Genomic DNA, 23,323 nt, shown 5'->3' with positions numbered 1-23,323 from the left:
ACAAATTAAAAGTATTAGCTGAATAGCCCTGAGGGTTTCTAATGCTATGTATATATATTAATAAAATAAGAGTAATTTAGTAATTTATCAATCTAAACTGGACCTCTCCCACCATCGCCTTGAACTCGTTCATATTTTTATTTATAAAAATCATCCTACCCAAATAAATTAAACGATCCCTTAAAACCGTCATAAATAAAATCGCCACATTCATACTTGCATCCAAGCTTGGCACAAAAAATTCAACTTGAAGATGCAATGAATTTAAATTTATTTTTGTGAATTAATTTTTAAGAAAATTTAAACAGAATTGATAGAATAATACTACGAGGAGAAATTTTTCGTAACAGGAGTCACGTTTTAAAATATATATATATATATTTAATTATTTAAAAAGAGTTTGACTCATAGATTCGTGTTATTATCCTTTTTGCCCCCAAAATCCCCAATGAATTCAAAATGACCTCATTTTTTTTTTTTTTTTTTTTTTTGTGATGGGTCTCCAAGAACTCGTATCATAGAATTCTGACCTCAATTTACAGCTTTCTTGGTAAAAAAAAAAACATGCCAAATAACCGTCACTTGTGAACTAGAAAATGCTCTGGAAAATCATAGACTTTTCCCATCAACCCAAACATGTATTTTCTTCTATATTCAACACATTCACCCGCCAATTTACCCTCCCTTCTTTCCCTCCAAATCCATCGAAATTTAAAACTCTCATCTCCAATGGTCAACTCAAACAAGCCTTATTAGAAATGGTCAATCAAGGCCGCGAAATGAAGTTCGAAGGCTACGACACGATCTTAAACGAGTGCGTAAAGCAAAGGGCCATTAGAGAAGGACAAAGAGTCCATGCCCACATGATCACAACCCATTATCTCCCACCTGTGTACCTCCGAACAAGGCTAATCGTGTTCTATGCTAAGTGCGAGTGTTTGGGTGATGCAAGGCAAGTGCTCGATGAAATGCCTGAAAAGAATGTTGTTTCTTGGACCGCGATGATCTCGGCTTATTCTCAGAGAGGGTATGCCTCTGAAGCTTTGTCTCTTTTTGTAAAGATGTTAAGATCAGGTATTCTTCGGGGAATCTATGTTCTACATTCTCTGCTTTATGTTGTGTTGTATGACTTCGCTAGAATGTTGGTCCAACCATGAAAAATGACCAAGTTTTACCTTTTGAATTTGATGCGTTAGTCTCCCATTTTATATAATGCGAACTAGCTGGCAGACCATCCAAAATTAATTGAATTACTTGGAAGAAGATAAATGCACTTATTATACTTTTCCTTCAATCCGCCAAGTTTTGAAATGTTTTCCTAGTTGATTAGATAACCAGCTTCCCTGCGGATAAGATGGCCGTTCTTTTCTATATTATCAACAAACGTTATTGAACAAAAAAGTGTCAAAAAAGAAAAATTAAAAGTACGCATCAATATAGTTGTTGGACATAGTCACATAGCATAGATAAATTTACATGTTAGGTCCTACAGAAACCACAATGAATGGATTGGCCCTATAGCATATGAACAAACTATCTTTAGACGTGCCAATCCTTGGTTTTTGGAAATAGTCCCTTTTAATATGGGAATAATAATGATAAGAAAAAAACCCGTGGTATGACAAACTAGAATGATGTTAACTCCATGTGCTTTCTAACTATCCCTGAAAGTTCAATTGCCACACTAAAACCAATAGGTGGAGTGGTTAGATGGCTGATGCTGATTTTAGTCTGTTAGAAACACTACTAGACTGGTAATGTAAAACTAGTTATTCCAGTGCATTTGTGACTTGGAAATTTTGTAGGTACGATGCCAAATGGGTTCACTTTTGCAACCGTGCTTACTTCTTGTACTGGTGCTCTTGGGTTTAACCATGGAAGGCAAATACACTCTCTTATAATCAAGGGTATATTTGAATCCAACATATACGTTGGCAGCTCACTTCTTGACATGTATGCCAAATCTGGTAAAATCCATGAAGCTCGAGGAGTTTTTGAAAGCTTACCGGAAAGGGATGTTGTTTCCTGCACTGCTATAATCTCAGGCTATGCCCAACTGGGTCTTGATGAAGAGGCACTAGAGCTCTTCCGTAGGTTGCAGAGGGAAGGAATGGCCTCTAACTTTGTTACTTATGCCAGTGTTTTGACTGCATTATCTGGGCTTGCTGCTATTGATCATGGCAAGCAAGTTCACAGTCATGTCTTACGGTCTGAACTGCCCTCCTACGTGGTTCTTGAGAATTCTCTAATTGATATGTATTCAAAATGTGGAAATCTTACTTACTCAAGAAGGATCTTTGATAACATGTCTGAGAGAACTGTCATATCATGGAATGCAATGCTTGCGGGGTATGGTAAACATGGGATGGGACCAGCGGTGGTTGACCTTTTCAAATTTATGAGAGAAGAAAATAATGTTAAACCTGATAGGATTACTTTTCTGGCTGTTTTATCTGGTTGCAGCCATGGAGGGATGGAAGATAGAGGGCTGGAAGTTTTTGATGAGATGGTGAGCGGCAAAGAGGGGGTTGAGCCAGAGATAGAGCATTACGGGTGTGTTGTTGATTTGCTTGGCCGTGCGGGCCAGGTAGAAAAGGCTTTTGAATTTATCAAAAGTATGCCTTTTGAACCAACTGCTGCTATTTGGGGTCCACTTTTAGGTGCTTGTAGGGTTCACCAAAATGTTGATATTGGGGAACATGTGGCTAATCGGCTTTTAGAAATTGAGCCTGAAAATGCTGGAAACTATGTTATCCTTTCTAATTTATATGCTTCTGCAGGGAGATGGGAAGATGTAAGAAGTTTACGTGAATTAATGAGTGAGAAGGCAGTGACAAAGGAGCCGGGAAGGAGCTGGATTGAACTTAACCAAACCCTTCATACTTTTCATGCGAGTGATCGATCTCATCCAAGAAAGGAAGAGGTATTTGCAAAGGTGAGAGAATTATTGGTCAAGATTAAGGAAGCTGGTTATGTTCCTGATTTAAGTTGTGTTTTACACGATGTGGATGAGGAGCAGAAGGAGAAAATACTCCTAGGCCACAGCGAAAAATTGGCCTTGGCGTTTGGGTTGATAGGCACTCCTGAAGGAAAGCCCGTCCTGGTCATGAAAAACCTCCGCATTTGTGTTGATTGCCATAATTTTGCAAAGTTTGTCTCTAAGGTTTATAGTAGAGAAGTTTCTCTGAGGGATAAAAATCGATTCCATCATATTGCTGGAGGAATCTGCTCATGTGGCGACTACTGGTGATTTTTTTTTTTTTTATATATAATTCTTGACTGAGGTATCATTGGTTCCAATGCCAATTTGAAGATAAATCAGGTGCTCTTTTGCATTGGGTTTTTGCTATTTGTGCATGACTCTATATTCTAGTTCTATAGATGGATGAGATGATGAAGACAACCACAGCGATGGTGGCAGCTGTTGGCAAATAACATGACAAAAGATGGAAGCATCTTTATCTGTGCTCATAGAAGTGCCAGAGTTTCTCCTGCTGCTCTCTGCTTTCTTTCCAACGAATGAATTATCCTCGAGGCTCTGCATAGATAGCTTGTGCTTCCAATAATATTTCTTAAAAGCTAAATAGCGGGAAGTACATTGTTTTCGGATGAACATGAACCAACCACACCGCCAGTACACAGAGAGGACTGTTTCTTATTAAACATAAATATGCCAGTCACAGAATGGGAATGCACTCACCAGGGAATGCAGTGATGATCTCTCTCTATGCACTTGTGTGTTTGTAGCTTCGTGTGCTTGTATAGATTATTGGGGTCCTTGTACGAATTACCAACGAAGTTTGTAGTTTTTTTTTTCATAAGAAGTTCAGGGGTTCCAGCATTAACCCTTACTACCTGCATTAACCCCAACAAATAATTTAAATGAACAATGGAATGATTCTATATATATATTTTCTTTTTCTTAATATAGTCTAATATAGTTTTTTTTTTTCTCCATATGATCAAACCTCAATTACTGGGAATGGAATTAAAGTTACCAGCTGACATATCTTTGGTGACGAACATCACAAATTCGAGCAATTGAGTTAGTAATACTAAGCAATTGAATTTTAATGTTTAAATTCAGTTTTAATAAAATTGTACTTTTGTCTTAGAATTGACTTTGTTTTAATTGAAATCAAATTACTTTTGTTTTATGTGATTATGAAAGGAATGATCATGCAATGGTCTTCACCAATTACATAAACGAGTGTTTTGGAAATGCATATCTAGGAAAGACAAATTGTGCTACACCTTAATGTAGAGTAGTTAGGCAGATAATTTGTGCCAACCGAATATAAGTTATACTTATTGCTTGATTATATGAATATCTTCTTAATATAATCATCATTAGCTTATAATTACATGACTCGTAAATATACATAAGGATGGTAGTGAAGTCACTATCCTAGATTCTCTCTCTCTCATATTTCTCACTTTTGATTATATGAGTATTTTCTTAATATAATCATGACTTGTAAATATATATAAGGATGGTAGGGAAGTCACTATCCTATATTCTCTCTCTCTCTCTCTGATATTTCTCACTTATTTTAGTTTTAATTTCAATTTTAAATTTTATTTGCAACTAGAATTAGTAAAATAACAAATTAATCTTTTTCTTAAATCAAATCAGAACTAATTTTATACTCAACGATATTAACACGGCCATTGAAGTTCAACACCCAATGAAATTAATAACCAAACTGTTTTCAATGAAATTTGTCAATTTGTTTCTCAATGACTCTTGTTTTTCCAAATTTAAGTGGATAAGAGCTTTAGACCTGAGAATTATTACCCTTTCTTATTAAATAGAAGGGGAATCCACATCTCTCCATTACAATGGTTATATTCAGCCAACAAATCATTATTGTAGTTTGAGATATGTGAACCCCAATCAAAGAAGGGGAATGAAGTCACCCTACCATGTCTGTGCACTTGTGTTTGTAGATTCATGTGCCCGTATAGATTATTGGGATCCTCATACGAGAAATTCCCATCTGTCCCTATGGGAAGTTTATATATTGAATCAACATTCTTCATTTTAACAGGGCATGTTGATTCGGTGGGCATGCATGCGATTCACCTAATATCTTATCCCTATTTTGAACCATCACTCTCTCTTTTGGGAGGAGAAATAAACTTTGATTGGAAGGGCACATGTTATTTGGCTACACAACTTAGAGCTAATAAGTTAATTAATTGGGTGGTGAGTCAAGTAACTCAGTTAGTAAATATTTTTCTTGAATGGTGTGTGTAATTTTATGTTCGGCTAGGAGTGACAAAATTTGACACGATCTGTTAATATGATTTGAACACAATACGAATTAAGCGGGTTTGTGTTGACCTTAAATAAGTTCGGATCGTAAACAGATCGACACGATTAACTCGTTTAATTAATCGTGCAGTGTTAGGATTGATGAGTTAAACCCGTTTAACTATGCGTGTCATAAACAAATTTTTATTTAAATTTTAAAATAATTATCTAAACGATTTTTTCTTCTGTGAATTAGAGATTATTTAATAATTTGATTGGATTGAAAAATATTTTTATTTTTGATTGAATATTATTAATGATCTAAACAAAGTTATGTTTTATTTTAATAAATAAATGATTAAACTCGTTTAATAAATAGGTCGGATCAATATTGATGGTGTCTGACATAATTATTAAACAAATCGTGTTTGATTGAGTGGTTTAGTACAACACCATACGACCTATGAGCTATGATCGACTCACCCCTCTCTTTTCCTGCCAGGAAAATAATACTGCGTGATAATAGTTTAATCAAGGATTGAATACCGAAAAAACGACGTCGTGTTTGTAAGTGTGACTGTGATCCTACAAAACAGACCGAAGTGCCCGTCTCCCTCTCTCTCCACTTTGTTTCTCTCTCTAACCCAACAATGGCGTCCCCAAAACGCTTCGCCACTGCCGCAGGGATGCTCCGAAGCCGCCTGACCTCGACGATCCGCACACGCGGGGGCGGAGGAGATGGGCCTAGCCAGTGGACGAGCCCGGGCCACCAGGAGCGACCCAACGGCTATCTCTTTAATCGGACCCCACCGCCGCCGGGCCAATCCAGGAAATGGGAAGACTGGGAGCTACCCTGCTACATCACCAGCTTCTTAACCATTGTCATCCTCGGCGTGGGTCTCAGCGCCAAGCCCGATCTCACCATCGAGACGTGGGCCCACCAGAAAGCCCTTGAACGCCTCGAATCCCAGAAGATGGCACTCTCTGATGAATCTCAGTGATCTTTTATCTGATCTTCGGTATGAATACTTTGGCTCTGCCCTAATTTTGCTTTCCGCTGCATTTCGGGTCATATATTAGGGTTTCATGATGTGTTGATATGTTTTTGTGGTGTAGTTCAAATAAAATCTTAACTGTGAAACTGAGTTGATCTTGTTTTTTAAGCGTAATTAATTGCGCTTGTAATTGTTAATTTTTGGATTATCCATGAATTTCTTTTTTGTTGATGAGAGATAAATTTATTAAATTCTAGACTCCTTTTGTTGTTGAATAGTATGTCGGATTCATAGTTTAATTAGAAACTAGCTCTTAAATTTTAATTCTACTAATGAGTAATTGATTCTTTTTTAATTATGCATAGGAGTTTTTGGCATATGATAAATTTCTTCTCAAATTTGCACTTGCAGCCTCGTTATCTGTGTTTAGCATTATTCTGGCTTAGTGTCTAATTGGATAGGCTGTATGGCCGTAAAAATTAAGTGCAGAGAAATATATGATTTAGTGTGATGGTGTTTTCTAATATAAACAACAATCAGACAGTAATAGAAAAGACCCGATATTGATATGAACTTACATTACAAAAAATTTTTACATTCAGGCTCGTTTGTTTCGTTACGTTCTCAGGTAAAATATTCTTTAATTTTTATTTTTTTGGTGTTAAGCAAAAGTTTACGTTGGGGTTGAAGTCGAGTCCATTGGGCGGGACATGTAAAATAACTTTTCGAAAATTGATGGAGAAGTAATTTTTGTTAAATTTTAATATTTTTTTTCTTCGTAAAAACCAAACACCAGAAAATAAAAAAATATTTTCTGAAAAATATTTTATATCCAAACAAATGAGCCTCAAAATCTTCTGTAATGAAACTAGACCAATCTGCTAATGGTCTGAACAAGTCTTTCACACATCAGCATTGGAAAGATTCATCCCTCACCCCAGTTGAAACCGAAGCTAAATTCAACTTCTTCCAGGTTTAAACTTTCTATCCAGTCTTCAGTTTCTGCATATGTTGGTTGGACCGGGTTTTCATCCACAGTAAGTCCCTTGATGCAACACTCACTGTGGCTTACCCTGGTGGATATCTTGGCCATGCTCTTCATGATAGTTGAATTCCCCTGTAAGACCCCATTGCTTTGGAAACCTCCATTAGGGCTATCACTTGAATTTCCATCAGTTCCCCACCCACTTTTGGTGGCAGCCAAGTTGTGGAGGAGATGAGGCTTGGTTTGAGAATTAGGGTTTTGATGATCGCGATGAAAGGAAGAGCTAGTACTTTGATGCAGAACCTGAGTGACACAACTGTTATCCTGATAAAATTGCAACATCCAGTTCTCTTGAACAGGCGGGGCCTGGTCATGTTCAAATTCTAGCAGTTCTTCCCAAAAGCCATCTTCAGAATTCTTGTCAGTTCCTTTTATTGTTGAATTTCTTGCCAGATCCTCTCTAGATGGAACTCTTCCATTTAAGCTACCTCTCAATTTACTATTGGTTTCCAGTCCACTTCCAGTGCCAGGGAGCTCATGAAGAATGGTAGGGTTGGTTTGAAACTTAGGGTTTTGGTAGTCCTGAAGACAGGAGGAGCTTGGGCATTGGTAGTTCGAGGTTGGTAGGGATTGCATCTGTGGGTTGGCCTGAGAGTTGCCATATTGGCAGCTGAGAATGGGAGCTTTCTTTACATCTCTCTGTCTGAAAATTACATCACCCACTGAATTTTTCGTTAGTGTTTTTGAAGCGCCTTCACCAATTGGCAGCCTTTTGCTCTCGTAAATGCTTTCAATGTCGTAGTCTCTCAGATCAAAATTAGTAATGGCACCCTTGCCTTTTAACCTAATGGCGGCAATGTCATAGGCCTGTGCTGCTGCTTCTTCTGTATCTATATGGTTATATCAAATGAAAAAGGGATAAATTTCCTTTATCCTTTTAGCATGGAATGTTATTAGCATGCATTTTAGGGTTTGGTATGTGTTTAAAGAGAAGCATGGAGTCTGTACTTTAATCAAATCTGAGAAGTGATGAACATATATATATATATATATAAGTGTATGTATATGTGATGATCATGATCATACTAAAAGTGCAATTCAATAGTCAAAATTATACTTACCAAAAAGTCCCAAGTGAATACCTTTCAAACCCCGGCCTGCCCCTAACCTAGCTTGCCATTTCTTATAGCTAGAATTCCTTCTTGAGAGCCTGTACATGGAAAGAGTGAGCGAATGGCTGTTCAATGGATAATACTCTGTTACCAAATTTGTACTGGGAAGCAGAAGTGAGAAGTAGGAATTTTTACAGAGAACGGGTGGAAGTGTATTTATTTATGTATAGACATTATGAAGAGAGAGGCACTACCTAGAAACTCCACGATAAGCAGAGACTCCCTTGGAGAAGCCTTTACTCTTCCTGAAATTAATCGACAAGTTTGAACTGTAGTTAATATATATTCCATTTTTTTTAAAAGAATTACTGATTATGAGAACACATTTGGACAATCCAAGTCATTAGTGAAGCTTGCTTAGAATTCAAAGAATTGAAATGAGTGAAGAACACTGAATGTCAAAATTGATGATTTATTGAAATGAAATCATGCATCATGTTTGGCACCCTGGACATTGGATCCTTTTCCCTAGCATTTGATTTAGTTCCACCCTGTCACATCCCTGCAACAACTTCTAAGAATCCATGTTATATTACTTCCAAGTCTTCTATACATTATTTACTGCCTTCCACACTGATGGAGTTCCAACAATAGAAATGTGCATATGGACACATCCTTCATTAATTGAAACATTACCTTCTAAGGCTGATCAGATATTCATCTCTTGTCATGTTCTTCATCTCCTTTATTTCATTCTCATAATCCTTTAGCTGCAACAATAGAAATGTTAAGAGAAATTTAGCAGTCAAATGAAAAATGTTATTGCAGTACGTTGAGTGCTGACGGAAGGATAAAAATGAGTGAATGAAAGAGAACATACAGGAAAATTTGTTGTTATTGAGTCCCCCGAAACCTTTATAGCTGCCAAATCGTAAGCCCTGGCAGCTTCCTCTTCGTAAGTGAATCCTCCTGGCAGAGATGAAAAGAAAAAAAGGAGAGAGAGAGAGAGAGAGAGAGGAATATGTTGAGAGAAGGTACTGCCACTACATTCACATAATAAAAATTATATATATATATATAAGTTATTGGCACTAGCCCCTGTTTAAAAATTATAGGAGAAATTATGATGCAAAATTAGTAACATTGAGTTGGACATGGGAAAAGAAGCATGGTGCTATATGTGCTTTCAGGTGGAGAATCTTGTTCTTTACGGGGAGGCGCTGCCACTCTCGTGCTTCATGTGTAATATCATGGCTATATATATATATATATCAGTTCGTTTACTGTGATTTGTGTGTGATATTTTGCTTTTTGAGAGAATGAGGTATGTTCATCCACTGACTAATAAGTAGAGTTGATTATGAGTTATTAAATGGTAAAATAAATAAATATTCAAAAAAATATAGATTCATTAGTTTTTATATAATATGATGACATTTCATAGGTTAGTTGACCTTTTTTTGACCACCAAAGCCTTGACTTGAAACTCGAGAGGTATGACCTCCTCCTCCCCAAAGAGGAGGTTTTGGGGTTCACTGGAAGGGCAGGTGTGTGCGTGTGAGTTTACATACCTATTTGGGGGTGGGGAATAAAATAAAAAAGTCATTTTGTTTTTCTTTGTTTGGTAAAAGATCAATAACTTAAATTCTGGAAGTGTATAGATTCACTTACCAATGTAAACTGCAAGATGGGAAGCAAAGAGTAGTGAACCATGTTTGGAAAAGAAAAGAATTAGTAAATCACAATAATGAATCAAAAAACACATCTGAGCATATATATTTATAGAGGTTTAAGGTCTAGAAATCTTGGTGACCTGTTTTTCCTTTTATTTGTGGATCAGGTTTGTACCATAAAAATGCTTCATAATGTCCCTCGTACCTGCATCAATATTATATCAGTCAAAAGGGGAAAAAGAAAAAGAAAAAAAGACGGAACATACTAATAGCTGAAAAGACGGAAACATGCCTACAGACTCCTCGGAACTTTGAGCTTTTCTGTGAATATGACCGATAATGCTTTAGACGGGGTGCTTGGTGGCGCTCTGCAACACGTCCTCCGGCCGACCCATCACCATTATTTTCACCATCTCTTCCTTTATAACTAGTCACAAAGACACATTAATAGTAAATGCTATTTGATTGAATTTTTTTGCAATGATGGTGAAAATGAGGAGAGAAGAGGAGACACCAACCTAGTAAGTTCTGGATTTATCTGCATAGTCAGTTGATGATTTCTAGGGTTCCTTTTAGTGTTGCTTATTCTATTTCCTCCACTTGTGCTGCCAATAGAACCACAAATATTGCTTTCCCTTGACACTACTGCTGACAGTGAATAGTTATCATCGTCTCGGGGATTGTTATAGGGAACTTCGAAAGCATTCTGATGTGAATTCTCACACAGTAGTACTAAAGGACCCTTAGTTGATTCAACTGAAGTTTCATCTACTTTAGAGGAGTTGCTTAGGGTTTCTGTATCCTTATAACCTTCAGTGGCACTTGTATTGCCGACGGAACCATGGTGGTTTGGCATCGACACTATAGACGATGACAGTGAATAGTAGTCATCTTCCTCTCGGGAATTGTCAAAAGGAACTTGTAAGGCATTTTGATATGAAGGCTCACAATATTGTGGAGGGTTATTGATTGATTGCCCTGAAATTTCACCAAGATCAGAGAAGTTGCTTAGAGGGTCTAAGCAAGCATAATGCTTAGTGACACAATGTGACTTCATGGTAGTGGACAGTCCTTGGGTGAACTGGAATGGTTCACAACTAATGTCTTCATATAACAAGCTGAGATAAGAATTATGAGGCTGATCACAAGTATTGACATGAACTGGTAAGGTATATGTTGAAGATGAGAGAGGAAAACATAATTTGTCATTTGAGTTGATAGAAGACATTTTCATTTATTTACTCTGTTGAGAGTGACAGATTTCCCTGCAAAATTGAATTTCAAAAATGAGAGTCGGATACTAGTGTGATAAAAATAAACACGCCTCTCTCTCTCTCTCTCTCTCTATATATATATATGTATATATTAGATGTGTCTGTGTGTGTGTGTGTGGAGTTGCACATGCATGTCTCAATTTGCCTGGTTAGATAATGATCGAAATTCAATCTATGACGAATTATGTTAGGATCAGTTTTCATGATTTTGTGAAAAAAAGGCCAAAGTTAGTTGGCTTGAAAGCAAGTGAATTGAAAGATGAATCTATTGAAAAAAAAATGTAGTCTTTTTTTCTGGGTTGAATCAAGGTTTACACCATTGGAATTCCCGTCGTCACATCCAATTTTTTTGGACAGTAAAAAAAGAAAGTTTGAGTAACCAAACTAATTAAAGTGTTTATTGGAAATATTGCTGCTTATATAGTAGGGAAAACTACAAATAAGTAAGATCAAGAGATTTAAATAACAAATTAATCAATTTTAAAAGTTAATTTTTCACATTGAATGAATGAATTAAACAAAATAATTACAAATGAATTAAGAATTATTGCTAAGGTCTGAAATGTCCTCACACTCTTATTACAAAATACAAAAATATCCTTTTTAAAATTATCTAATTTCAAATATTAAAATAAATAATTAAAAATTAGTTTAAGTAGCAAATAAAAATTCTTATCTCTTCTCCTCGCCGTCCATCGGCATTGGATTGCCCTTTGGAATTGATGTCATCTCATCTGAATGGAAGAGTTGAAAATGGAAGCTCTACAAGCTTATTATGGCAGTGATGATGTATCGCATAGAAGATTTTTCTATCGTTACCTAAAAGAATCTATTATTATTGTTAATATATTAGAAGATGTCAAAACTATAATGGGATTTATTGAGGATTTCATATCCTAGCAGTAGGGTGATGAAGTATTGAAATATCCACATGCCTTTCTTTTTTGTTGTCTAGAGGTTTCTAGTTGTTCCTTCCTCAATCAATTATAAAAAATCACTATAAATTTTGAGATGCCAAATTGATAAACCTCTGCAAGAACCCTAAATTCATAAGCTATAATATACTTCTAAAGCCTACAGAGTCCTAGATCTGAAATTACTGGAAAAAAAAATACATATTTATATTTATGTGTGTGTGTGAAGAGACAGAGGGAGGGGTACTTAGAAAACCTGTGAGGTGGGTGATGTCCTGGACGTTGGTGACGAGGAAGGTAAGTGATAGAGAATTATCATTCACGTCAAACTAATTTTTAATTATCTATTTTAGTATATTGAAATTATATAATTTTAAGGAGGATATTTTGGTATTTTGAAATAAGAGTGTGAGGATATTTTGGACCTGATGACTAAATATTGATGTATTTGTAATTATTTTACTTAATTCAATCAAAATAGAAAATTAACTTTCAAAACTGTTCGATTTCTTATTTATGGCTCCTAACTTTACTTATGTGTAATTTTTCCTATGTATATGCTTTATTGTTGTGCTCTTTTATGGAATGAAAATGCTTTTCAAAATGCCAAATTAAACTGAATGACCAAACCGAAAAAAGGAAAAAGAAATGGACAATGGATAAATAATTTGTGTGTGTAAGCCCTTGGACAAGTTAACTAGTTTCTGACACCAACCAGATATTATCATATAATAATGGGTAAAAAGATGCTTGAAAATTCAATCTAACGACATTGTTACAAGACGTGTGTCTATTTGCTATTGCTTGCTCATCATTTCCATCACAATCATCAGTGATTGTCAACACGAACCTTTACTAAATACAAAATCAAACTATATATATATATATATATATATATGTTACCTTCTTATCCAAAAGCATAGATCGAGTGATGAATGGAGGAGCAGTTTAGAGGCAGCAACAAGATCTTCATGTGTCCTTCCTAAGCTTACATTCATCGAACGCTAGAAACCAGAAAAGTGAGCAGCAAAAACAAACTAAATATGAGGAGGGCAATGCAAACTCTCTCCATTGCACAAGCGATGATGATAACAATGCGCTACAACAAAAATATTTGTATCAACAGCTACAAATAGAGGACTATAATTTGGTTAGAGGAGACAGCTTAGTGTTCTATTGCTAACCAGATATGGAAAATTGACCAAATTCTCTCTCTCTCTCTCACTCTCACACGCACACATACATACACGCACGCACAAAGACATAATACTATAATGATTTTGATAGAGATTTCGCTAATATGGTGAGATGGTTAGTTTCATGTAATTAATAGAAAGTTAATGAAAGTTTGGTCACATGCTAACCAACTTTTTAACATATATATATATATATATATATATAACCTACAGACGTCAAACAAATTTTCTTCTTAATTTGAAAGCAATGTAGTTTTTGAAATGGAAATTTTACCCACGTATACATTAAGCAATAAATGCTTTAGGGTTATGTACACGGTTAATATCGAATTTTCTATATTTAGATATTACGGCCCACTCACTACTAATTAATTTTGTCATAATTAAAGTTGAAGGCTTTTTACATTATTATTTGGGAGAACTTCAGCCGTTCAATTAAATTTATGGAAAAATTATATTTTGGTGACCAAAATTAAACATAATTACTATATAGTGACCTTAAAGTCAAGAAAAGGTGAATAGTGACCAATTTTGAAACTTAATTGATATTAAGTGACCATTTGATGGTTTATTATCTAAATAGCCTTCTTATAATATATTATTATGTAAGTAGACAAATTTACCCTCTACATTAACCTAAATAAATACTTACTTAAATTGACTAACAAAAAGACAACTAGGGTGAGTCTCTGAAGAGAAGATCAAGATGGGAAAGAACTGATGATGGATATTATACATCATTTTCTTCAAGATTCTAAGAGACATAACGAGAAAATTGTAAATTTTCTTCTAATTCATTGTTTTCAAGGTATAATTATTATACTTTACGAGTTGATTTGTCTGAGAGATCTTCCTTAAGATATAAGATTGTAATTTTTAAGAATTTTTAATACTACTTAGTTCTAGTTCAAGAAATAATGACTATTGTTGATTAATTTCATAATTTTACTAACTGTTAAAGGGTGTTTCAAAAGTATGATTTGCCACTGTAAATGTTATGAGCGCTCATGTTGGAGAGTCTTGAAAAATAAATAAATGATTGGAAAGAGATAATGTTGATAAAGAAATTTTAATTTTTTAAATTGGTTAATTGTAAACTAAAAAGGAAAATATTAGATGGTTGAGAGCCTTGAAAAATAGACAAAGGGTGAAAAAAAGATAATGTTGGTAATTAAATCTTAATTTTTTAAATTGGTAAATTATAAACTATAAAGGAAAAAAAGAAAACGTTGGATTAGAGAGAGAGAGAGAGAGTAGGAGGAGGATGAATTTAATGACTTATTATTTATATTGGATGACAATTTTGTCATCTAAAATTTATTTTTAAAATGTTTATTAAACTTTTAAGTGTTTTTAACCAAATTATCCTTAAATGGTCACTTAATATCAATTAAGTTTCAAGATTGGTCACTATTCACCTTTTATTGACTTTAAAGTCATTATATAGCAATTATGTTTAATTTTGGTCACAAAAATATAATTTTCCCAATTTTATTTTATTTGTGTCTCATTGACTATATATATACAAGTCACAACTAACAAAAGTAGATAGAGTTTTGGACCTTTGGTGTTGACCACGAGATATGTTATATGGGCCTAAGCCCATGATAGTCTAGCATTTAGAGTCGGTTAGTTAAAAATTCAAATAAGAAGGGGGCCAATACGGCTACAAATTCGTGGATCTGGCCTACACCTTGGCCCACTCAGAAACTCATTTCTTCACTATGTCTGCTTTTTTTTTTTTTATTTGCCAAGCTAGGGCGGCACACTCGCGGCTCATGCCGCATTATGTCTGGTTACCAGTTTGTTTTTTAATTTTTTTTCATCCTGTCTGCATTTTGGTCCATCAAGAAAATAGATCATTATATGCTACTATGAAATTGTTTAATTCAGATACTGCCGATCTTCTCTACTTAAGCTTTTTTTTTTTTCTTCTTCATTTGAAATAAAATAATTTACCAATTCTTAAAAATACACAATAAATAATAGTATACAAACACTAATATAAAGTTACTATTCAAAATTTAAGATTAATTGACCCATATTTTTTTTGTGTGTTGCACTTATCAAATTATTATTTATTTGAGAAGAGGGAGCAAGTGCTTTTAGAAAAAGGTTAATGAAGTTTTATACAGCTATACCAACCTAAATATATGTGTGTTTTTATTTAAATATATGCACATGGAAGAGATTAGGGCATGTACCTCTTTTACCTCTCTCTAAAATTGTTTACTATGCAGTATTATTTTTCAAATCTATTCATTTTTTATTGAGATACAAAACTTCTTAAATATGGATTGACAACTGTTCAATCATCATTTTGGTCTAGCAACAAAATCAAAGTACTTAAAAAAAATATTTGAAATGGAAGTACAAGTATTTTTATATGAAGATATTTATTAAGTTAAAATTCTTTTTATTTTTTTTTTTAATTTTTAAAACTTATTATGATTCAAGGCGGCCCAGTCAAATCATTTGGGGCTCTGTCACTACACCCCGTCATGAAAGGTTATACCACGCAAATGTCAAGCAAGTGCACAACGAATGGTGAAATGAGAACGAAGGCTAGAACACTCTAAAATTAGTACAATTTATTTATTTATTTTATAAAATTCTCTAAAATGTGTCTAGACTTCTATGGTTATTATTATTATTTTTTTAAGCATTGTAGAACCTAATTTTACCATACTCCCAGCATTAAATTGTGGACACGTGGATAAATCATAGTCATTCGCTGTTAAGCCATGAACTATAAATAGCAATGAAATCCCATTTGTTCCTCAACAAGTAACTAAGCGTCCACACAGTTTTCTATCACATAAACTTTGTTTTGCTTACTCAACTTGCAAGCAAAATGAGCTACATTACAAGTTTTGAAACTCGCTTGAGTTTTAAATCCATAACTCCAAGTATTTACTTATAAATCCATAACATTAGAATCATTTTGATAAAGATGATCGCCTCTTGAAAAGGTTTATTACAAAATGTGGAGGGGGTAAACAAAGTTTGAGATGTATAATAAACAAAGTTTGAGATGTATAATTTTCTCTTTTCATACTAAAACTTCATCGGATCCTGATCTCCCAAATGTAATACCTCATACTATATTCGGCTAATTTTAATTCCAAAACACGAATTAAATACCTAACAACCAACATAATTATAAAACACCGTCATTTATAGTTTAAATAAATTGTAAAAAAAAATAAATAAAAGGACAATATTCTTATCAGAAAAAGGCAAAATAGAAAGTAGAAAAATACTATTTTATTGAATTTATTACCATACCCTTTTTACTTGTTAAGTATTACAAAATACTGTACTTAAATTAGAACTGTGAGAGTGTTCGGAAGCACAAAATCTGTACTGGACAAATGACACCTTGGTTGCATAAAAAACCATCAAAATTAACCTCAATACCCTAACACCAAAAAGAAATTAAGATGATTCACAGCTACACATGTTGAATCTTAATGATAGATAAACTTGTTTCATTTGCTCTCATTTGTTTCTGTGCTCTCTTTGGCTCCGTCGCAAATCCAGAACAAGAAAGTCAACAAAAAAAATACATACATAGAGACATAGAGGGAGAATCAAAAAGATAAACGTGGTTGAATTTCATGGTTTTTGAAGCTCGAATCTTAATCTCTTCCCTCCTCAACTCCTATCAAACAGGTTGGTGTACTAGTGCGAATGCGGTCCATCAAATTGATTTAACGGCTACTTATTCATGGATCTGGGCCCCTTGGCCCACTCAGAAACCCGATTCTTCATTATGTCTGGTTACAAGTTTATTTAAAAAAAAAAAAATTGCATCTGGTTACATGCTGTTTGTGTTTGGTCCATCAATAGAACAGATCACAGCATATATACTAGTCTCAAAGTTTATATATACCGCTCTTCTCTTCTTATTACTGTTATTACTTTTAATTTGAAATAAAATAATTTATCAATCCATAAAAATACACAATAAGCACTAGTATAAGTATACAAACACTAATATAAAGTGATAAACATTCTTATTCGGATGTATTTAGGTTGGTACAAAAAGGTGTATGCGAGTATATTTGAAAATATGTATACATATATATATGTATATTAGGTACTTATATATAGTATATACTAACCTCTAGATAGCAAATTGAAGTATGTATTGCTATTGCTACCAAAACTGGTGAACCAGACCATACCTTTAAACCTGCACTCTTGTAGCCCCCGAAAATACAATTAGACATGATCTAATTCATTATAGTTTCAGTAAAATTCTGCAGATCCAACAGATATAAACCAGGTAGTGTTAAAACTAGCATTTTAGGTTTCCCAACACTAATTGGATTTTCCTTGTAGTGGTAAAGAGATTGCTAACCTTGTTACCTAGAACAATGTGGACACAACAAAATTGCAGTTAAACTACAGGATAACTGCAAAGTTCAAGTCTACCAGGTGTTGAAATGGTAAAAACTTTGTACTATATTAATCAAATTCTCAAAATCTCATTCCAGCGGACAGACAAGAAAAGTATTTCCAAGCATATATTCTTTTACCTAGCCAAACACCATTTCCTTCAGAAAAAAAAAATGGATACCCCAAAAAAAACCCTTGTGAAATAAAGTTAAATTTACAGAAAGTGAAATGGATAATCATGTGCAAAGTTCAGATGGGAACTGAAAACTCATCAGATGTAGAGAACTCTACATTTGTAAGGCTGGTTTTCAATTCGAGGGACTGAAGTGCCCTCACAACTTCAGGCATTGATGGCCGTCTCTCTGGCATTACAGAAGTGCAACGGAGAGCAATTTCAAGAGTTGCCAACATCTCTTGTTGAGAAGAGTTCGATATCTTTGAATCAAGAACTTGCAATGCTCCATTCGATATGTTGATTTTCCTACGAACCCACTTCACGACATCAAGAGAATCCTCTGATTCCATTTGTTCAGCTTGCCGGCCTGTCACAAGCTCTAGTAAGACCACACCAAAGCTGTATGCATCCATTTGTTCAGTAGCTTTTTTACTGTATCCATATTCTGCAATCAAAACAACAATGCTAATAAGATATTTTGAGATGACATTGAATTCTACAGCATCAAGGTTGGAACTCATTGTTTATTGTGAAGATTCAATTAAAGTTTAGCGGTAGCCATCATAGCAAATTTCTACAGAAACTTCTTCTTCTCATCCCATTTTTTAAAAAGTTCTCGTTTTGTTGCTGACCAAGTATCAGTACCACCCAATTTAGGAGACTTTTAACAAGGATTATTCAAGAGTTCCTTTTTCCTTTTTTCGGTTTGGAAATGGCTGCTTGAGACCTTCAGTGAGAATACAAGTTAGTAGAACCATTTGAGTAGTTAAAGACCCAAATTTTAACTGCAATTCAGAACCAGTAGATAACAACCATAGCATCATAGCATGCTATGGACAATAAGGAGTCATTCTTACTCAACATTGCCTCCAAACACACCCTAGTAGTAGACCGATATCAACAATGTCAGTTTTAAGGAAACTTGTTTATCTGAACATTGAAATATCAGTTTGTGACATCAACTAGAGGAGATTTACTTAGCAAATATGCCTGCATAATTAAAAAGCCAAGAATAGCTATCAATTTTGGTTTTAAATATGACAAAAGATTACACACCTGGTGCCACGTAACAGGAAACTGCAGATTCTGATGCCAAGGATGACTGAAATGCAGTTTCTCCCACAATCCGATCAAAAGCAAAGTCCGTGAGTTTTGGTCCAAAATCGGCATCCAGAAGAATATTATTTGATTTCACGTTTCTGTGAATCATATGTGGAACATAATCCTTGTGAAGATATGCTAATCCTTGAGCAACTCCAATGGCAATCCTCAATCTAACACTCCAAGGCAACTTAAAATCTGGTCTGCAAATTAAATCTCCTAAGCTCCCCTTTGGTAGAAATTCGTATATCAGAAAGATTGAATCATCAGAATGGCAAAAGCCCAGAATTTTAGTGATGTTCTTGTGCCTTATCTTGGCCAGTGTCTTGATCTCAGCCTTCAAAGATTTCGAAGATTGGTTCCCAAAATTGGGCACCTTCTTCACAGCAACAAGTTCCCCACTCGGTAAGCTTACAATGTAAACTCTACCAAAAACTGATCCACCACTTCCTACAGCACTTTTCTCATCCATTGCCGTAATCAAATCATGTTCAGTGATTCTGAGAGGATAGAAGAAAACCGAATGCCAAATACCCATCTGGGATTTCAGCTTGGAAGAGCGACGCAGCACGTAAAAGCCAAAAGCAATAGTCAGAATTCCAACTGCTAAAGCTATAGAGATCAGGGCACAAGTCAATTTTGACAGACCGACCATTTTGTGCTGGGAATTGTCATCAGAACAAGAATTGGGCAATCCCGGGCCACACAAGCCTGGATTTCCTTGCAAAAATGAAGCCGGGAGGCCTGAGATGAGAGAGAATGGAACTCTGCCAGAAAGCTGGTTGAAGGATACATTAAAGAGAGCAAGCTTCAAGTCTTGAAGCTCGAGTGGGATTGAGCCAGTGAGGTTATTTTTGGACAGATCAAGATAAGTTAGAACAGGCAATTCAGCAAGTGAAACTGGGATTTCACCAGTAAAACTGTTATCCGCCAAAGACAATGAGACTAGTTTCTTGCATTTCTTCAGCTCTGGAATTCGACCAGAAAGCGAATTATGGGAGAGATTAACGATACTCATAATGGGCGAATCGCAGAAATTATGAGGAAGTTCGCCATAGAAACCATTGAGAGACGCAGAGAATCTATACAAACTCTTAACATTCCCAAAACCCAGAGGAATTTTACCAGTAAAGATATTGTTATCTATCTGGACTTGCTCCAAATGAGCAGCCATTGACATGGAATCAGGAATTTCTCCGGAAAATCTGTTGTTTTCGGCTCTGATGAGCTTGATTTTGGGTAATGACCATAACCCATTTGGGAAATCTCCTGAGAACACATTGTTCTGAACCTGAAACCTCTCAAGATTCAAGCATTGGTTGATAGATTTCTTGGGCACTGAACTGTTGAAGAAATTTGTATGGAGGCTGAGGCTTATAAGGCCTTTAGCATTACAAATACCATTTGGAAATGACCCCGAAAGCTTGTTCTGTGAAACATCAAAAGACACCAAATTTGTGAGGGACAGCCCAAGTGTCTGGGGCATCCAACCAGTTAGATTGTTTTGAGAAAGGTCTAAAGTGGCCAAACCAACCAAACCCACAAAAGTGTCAGGAATTGAACCATAAAAACCAGAGCTTTGTAACAAAAGCTGCTCAAGCTTATCAAGCTTACCAATATCACTTGGAATCTCACTCACCAGGAATGAATTTTGAGACAAATCAAGCACTAAAAGCTCAGTGAAGTTGCCAAAAATCAAAGGGACACTACCTGAAAGCAAGTTGCTTCCCAAGTTGAGAACTTGAAGGTTAATCAATGAGCCAATGCCTTCTGGGATCGTTCCTTCAACATGATTCCTGCTCAAATCAAGGACTCTCAATGACCGAAACTTGGAAATCTGATCTGGAATTGTGCCCCAAATGAGATTGTTACTGAGATTCAAAGTCTCCAGAGAACTACATTGTGAGAGATGGAGAGGAATGGGTTGGTTGAAGAGATTGTCAGCAAGGTTGAGATGGGTGAGGGTAGGAAGTTGACAAATGGAAGGTGAGATTTCACCAGAGAGGTTGAGGTTTTGAAGATTGAGAGAAGATACAGAGAGAGGAAGTGCAGTAGTGCAAGTGACTCCAGTCCAGTTACAGTGATGGGTGGATGTGGTGTTAGACCAGCTTGAGAGATAGTTCATAGGGTCTTCAATGGAGGCCTTGAAGGTGAGAAGGATGTCTGCTTCAGATGAAGCAGAGGTAAGAATGAAGAGAGAGAGGGTTAGAGAGAGAAGCAATGGATATGTCCTAGTTGTCGCCATTGGAGGACAAGACTCTGAGAGCTAGGTTGTGTTAGCAAGTAGTTTCAATCTTTTCTATATACTATTTCTGAAGGAAGGGAGAGCCACACTGTCACTTTAGAGAGTTTGACTTAAAAGACAATGGACGGCTAATTTTTGATGGGGTTGAAAAAAACACTGTGTCCTCAGAGTTATGTAAAAAATTGTGAAATTGCATAATTCTCTTACTCCCAAAATACTTGTTTATATTTTTAATTTGGAATGTCTTAAAAATTACGTCCAATTCAAAATTTAAATGTACTATTTTTTATAACGTTTTCAAATTATCTTTTTAAATAAATAAGTTCACTAATTACGAAATATTATTTTGTCTTTTAATAAGAGAATATTTGAAACTTTATTTTTATTAATATAATAAAAAATTATTAAAATTTCACTACCGTAAAAAGTTAAATTCTCCATACAAAACATGTATTTTGGAACAGAGGGAGTACTGTTTTGAGTAATTCCCAACACAAAAAAAAATTTATTAATTTTTTAAAAATTATACAGTACAATTTGTTTTTCTTTTAAATAATTGAAGGTCATTTGTCATCAAGAGATGTCTAAGACTAATTGCTAAAAAATAAAAATAAAAAAATGTGATGTCAATACACAGAGAGAATCCTAAGAAACAGTGAAGCATGGGGATATGAGGAATTGACCTTCCACCAACCAAAATAGAGACACCTTATTCAAAGGGTAACAGGCTACAGTATAATATGACATGCATAGATCTGTATATATCTAAGCCACCCCACTTTTTTTTGAACCAAATAGTAGCAGTGACTAGTGACCATCGAACTCTGTTTTTCTTTTTTTAATCCTGAGAATAATTTTCAAGTTAGGAGTGAGAGCGACCACTAAACGTGATATCCCCATCATATCATGTGTGGAGGGAGAGAGATATGTATGAACACCTTGTCTAAAAAAGAAAAAACTGCGAGCAAAAATAATAATAAAATATATATATTAAAACATTAATTTGTAGAGTGGTAAACATTTATACAAATTGCAACCGATCGTGACACTAAAAATAAAGGGGAAAAAAAACATATAGCAAATGATTGAATTCATTTAAGGGAAGGAGAGTTGACAGAGTGAGAGAGAGCACCCCGTGACTGGTATAGAGAGTGATGACAAGAGAAGAGACTGAGAAGTCAAGAGAGAGAACAAGAGTCTCCTTGGCACGTGCCAACGTGGGGAACAGTTTTCAACAAGGCTGTAGTCTGTACCACTGTGAAGCCTCCAATAGATGCTGCTGTCCTCCTATACTGTATTTTTTCATATACAGATGCTCTGCAAATTTGACCCACACAGTGTTGAGAAACTCACTGTGCGGTCACTTTCTTATGTACAATTTACTTAAATTACGGCTATTCCCTATCTTTATCTCTCCTAAATTCCGAAAGACATACCCACTTTTTGCGCTGCACGTTAATTTACTACTGCCCCATCGGTCTTATGGGGCCCTCTCTGGACTAGTGAATCAGACGGTGGAGAATGATGCAGCTGATTTGATTGGCCATTGTATAAATTATAGTTGGGAATACCTCTCACACGCACCAACCCTAAATACGTGCAGGGTTAAATTAAGTAACATGCATAGAGGTGCTAAGATTCGAGTAGCCCAACACTTCTGCAATGTTTGGTTGGATGAAAGGATTGAGGGGAGTGATAGAATAAATATTTTCATGTTTGATTAGAGGAAAGGGAAGAGAGGGAGGAAATAAGGGGGAATGAAGCATCCCTTCTTTCTTTATGATTTTCTATCCGCCCACTTTGGGGGGAAGAGAGGAGAAAAAGAAGGTATAACTACTTATAAATTTATAATTTATAATTTTAACCTTTTCAAAAAAAATTAAAATAAATATCTACCTTCTATAAATTTATGTAAAATGGTGTATTGGTAAAAATAATATAAGAACCAACCTTTCCTTTTTTCTTTTTTCGAACCAAACAAAAAAAAAAGAA

General features: G+C 35.2%; 3 protein-coding genes across 3 annotated transcripts; 2 read left to right on the top strand and 1 right to left on the bottom strand.

The window, feature by feature from the left end:
• Positions 1-448: 448 nt before the first annotated feature.
• Positions 449-3,926, top strand: LOC132292334 (putative pentatricopeptide repeat-containing protein At3g13770, mitochondrial). The gene is made up of 2 exons (XM_059790350.1): positions 449-1,074; positions 1,806-3,926. Exons 1-2 carry the CDS (start codon positions 597-599, stop codon positions 3,248-3,250), a joined length of 1,923 nt encoding a protein of 640 aa, XP_059646333.1. The 5' UTR covers positions 449-596; the 3' UTR covers positions 3,251-3,926.
• Positions 3,927-5,859: 1,933 nt separating this feature from the next.
• On the top strand, positions 5,860-6,527 carry LOC132292523 (uncharacterized). Its single transcript, XM_059790370.1, has one exon. The coding sequence runs from the start codon at positions 5,908-5,910 to the stop codon at positions 6,256-6,258; it is 351 nt and encodes a 116-aa protein (XP_059646353.1). The 5' UTR covers positions 5,860-5,907; the 3' UTR covers positions 6,259-6,527.
• Positions 6,528-17,850: 11,323 nt separating this feature from the next.
• Positions 17,851-21,416, bottom strand: LOC132292318 (probably inactive leucine-rich repeat receptor-like protein kinase At5g06940). Its single transcript, XM_059790349.1, has 2 exons — positions 19,042-21,416; positions 17,851-18,430 (listed from the first exon to the last, which is right to left on the bottom strand). Exons 1-2 carry the CDS (start codon positions 21,329-21,331, stop codon positions 18,060-18,062), a joined length of 2,661 nt encoding a protein of 886 aa, XP_059646332.1. The 5' UTR covers positions 21,332-21,416; the 3' UTR covers positions 17,851-18,059.
• Positions 21,417-23,323: the final 1,907 nt, after the last annotated feature.

This window comes from Cornus florida, unplaced genomic scaffold, assembly GCF_030987335.1.
Source record: "Cornus florida cultivar Cherokee Brave unplaced genomic scaffold, ASM3098733v1 CherokeeBrave_3.0.0_Hap2_Chr02, whole genome shotgun sequence".
Classification (NCBI taxonomy): Eukaryota; Viridiplantae; Streptophyta; class Magnoliopsida; order Cornales; family Cornaceae; genus Cornus; species Cornus florida.
The sequence above is the reverse complement of the archived record's forward strand: the minus strand, read 5'-3'. Positions and strand labels throughout refer to the sequence as shown.

Excerpts from the sequence above, each read along its gene's own strand:
- LOC132292334 (XM_059790350.1), top strand. The coding sequence starts at position 597 with ATGCTCTGGAAAATCATAGACTTTTCCCATCAACCCAAACATGTATTT. Across the intron at positions 1,075-1,805 it reads TGTAAAGATGTTAAGATCAG|GTACGATGCCAAATGGGTTC; the intron begins GTATTCTTCGGG and ends GAAATTTTGTAG.
- LOC132292523 (XM_059790370.1), top strand. The coding sequence starts at position 5,908 with ATGGCGTCCCCAAAACGCTTCGCCACTGCCGCAGGGATGCTCCGAAGC.
- LOC132292318 (XM_059790349.1), bottom strand. The coding sequence starts at position 21,331 with ATGGCGACAACTAGGACATATCCATTGCTTCTCTCTCTAACCCTCTCT. Across the intron at positions 18,431-19,041 it reads TTCCTGTTACGTGGCACCAG|AATATGGATACAGTAAAAAA; the intron begins GTGTGTAATCTT and ends TTTTGATTGCAG.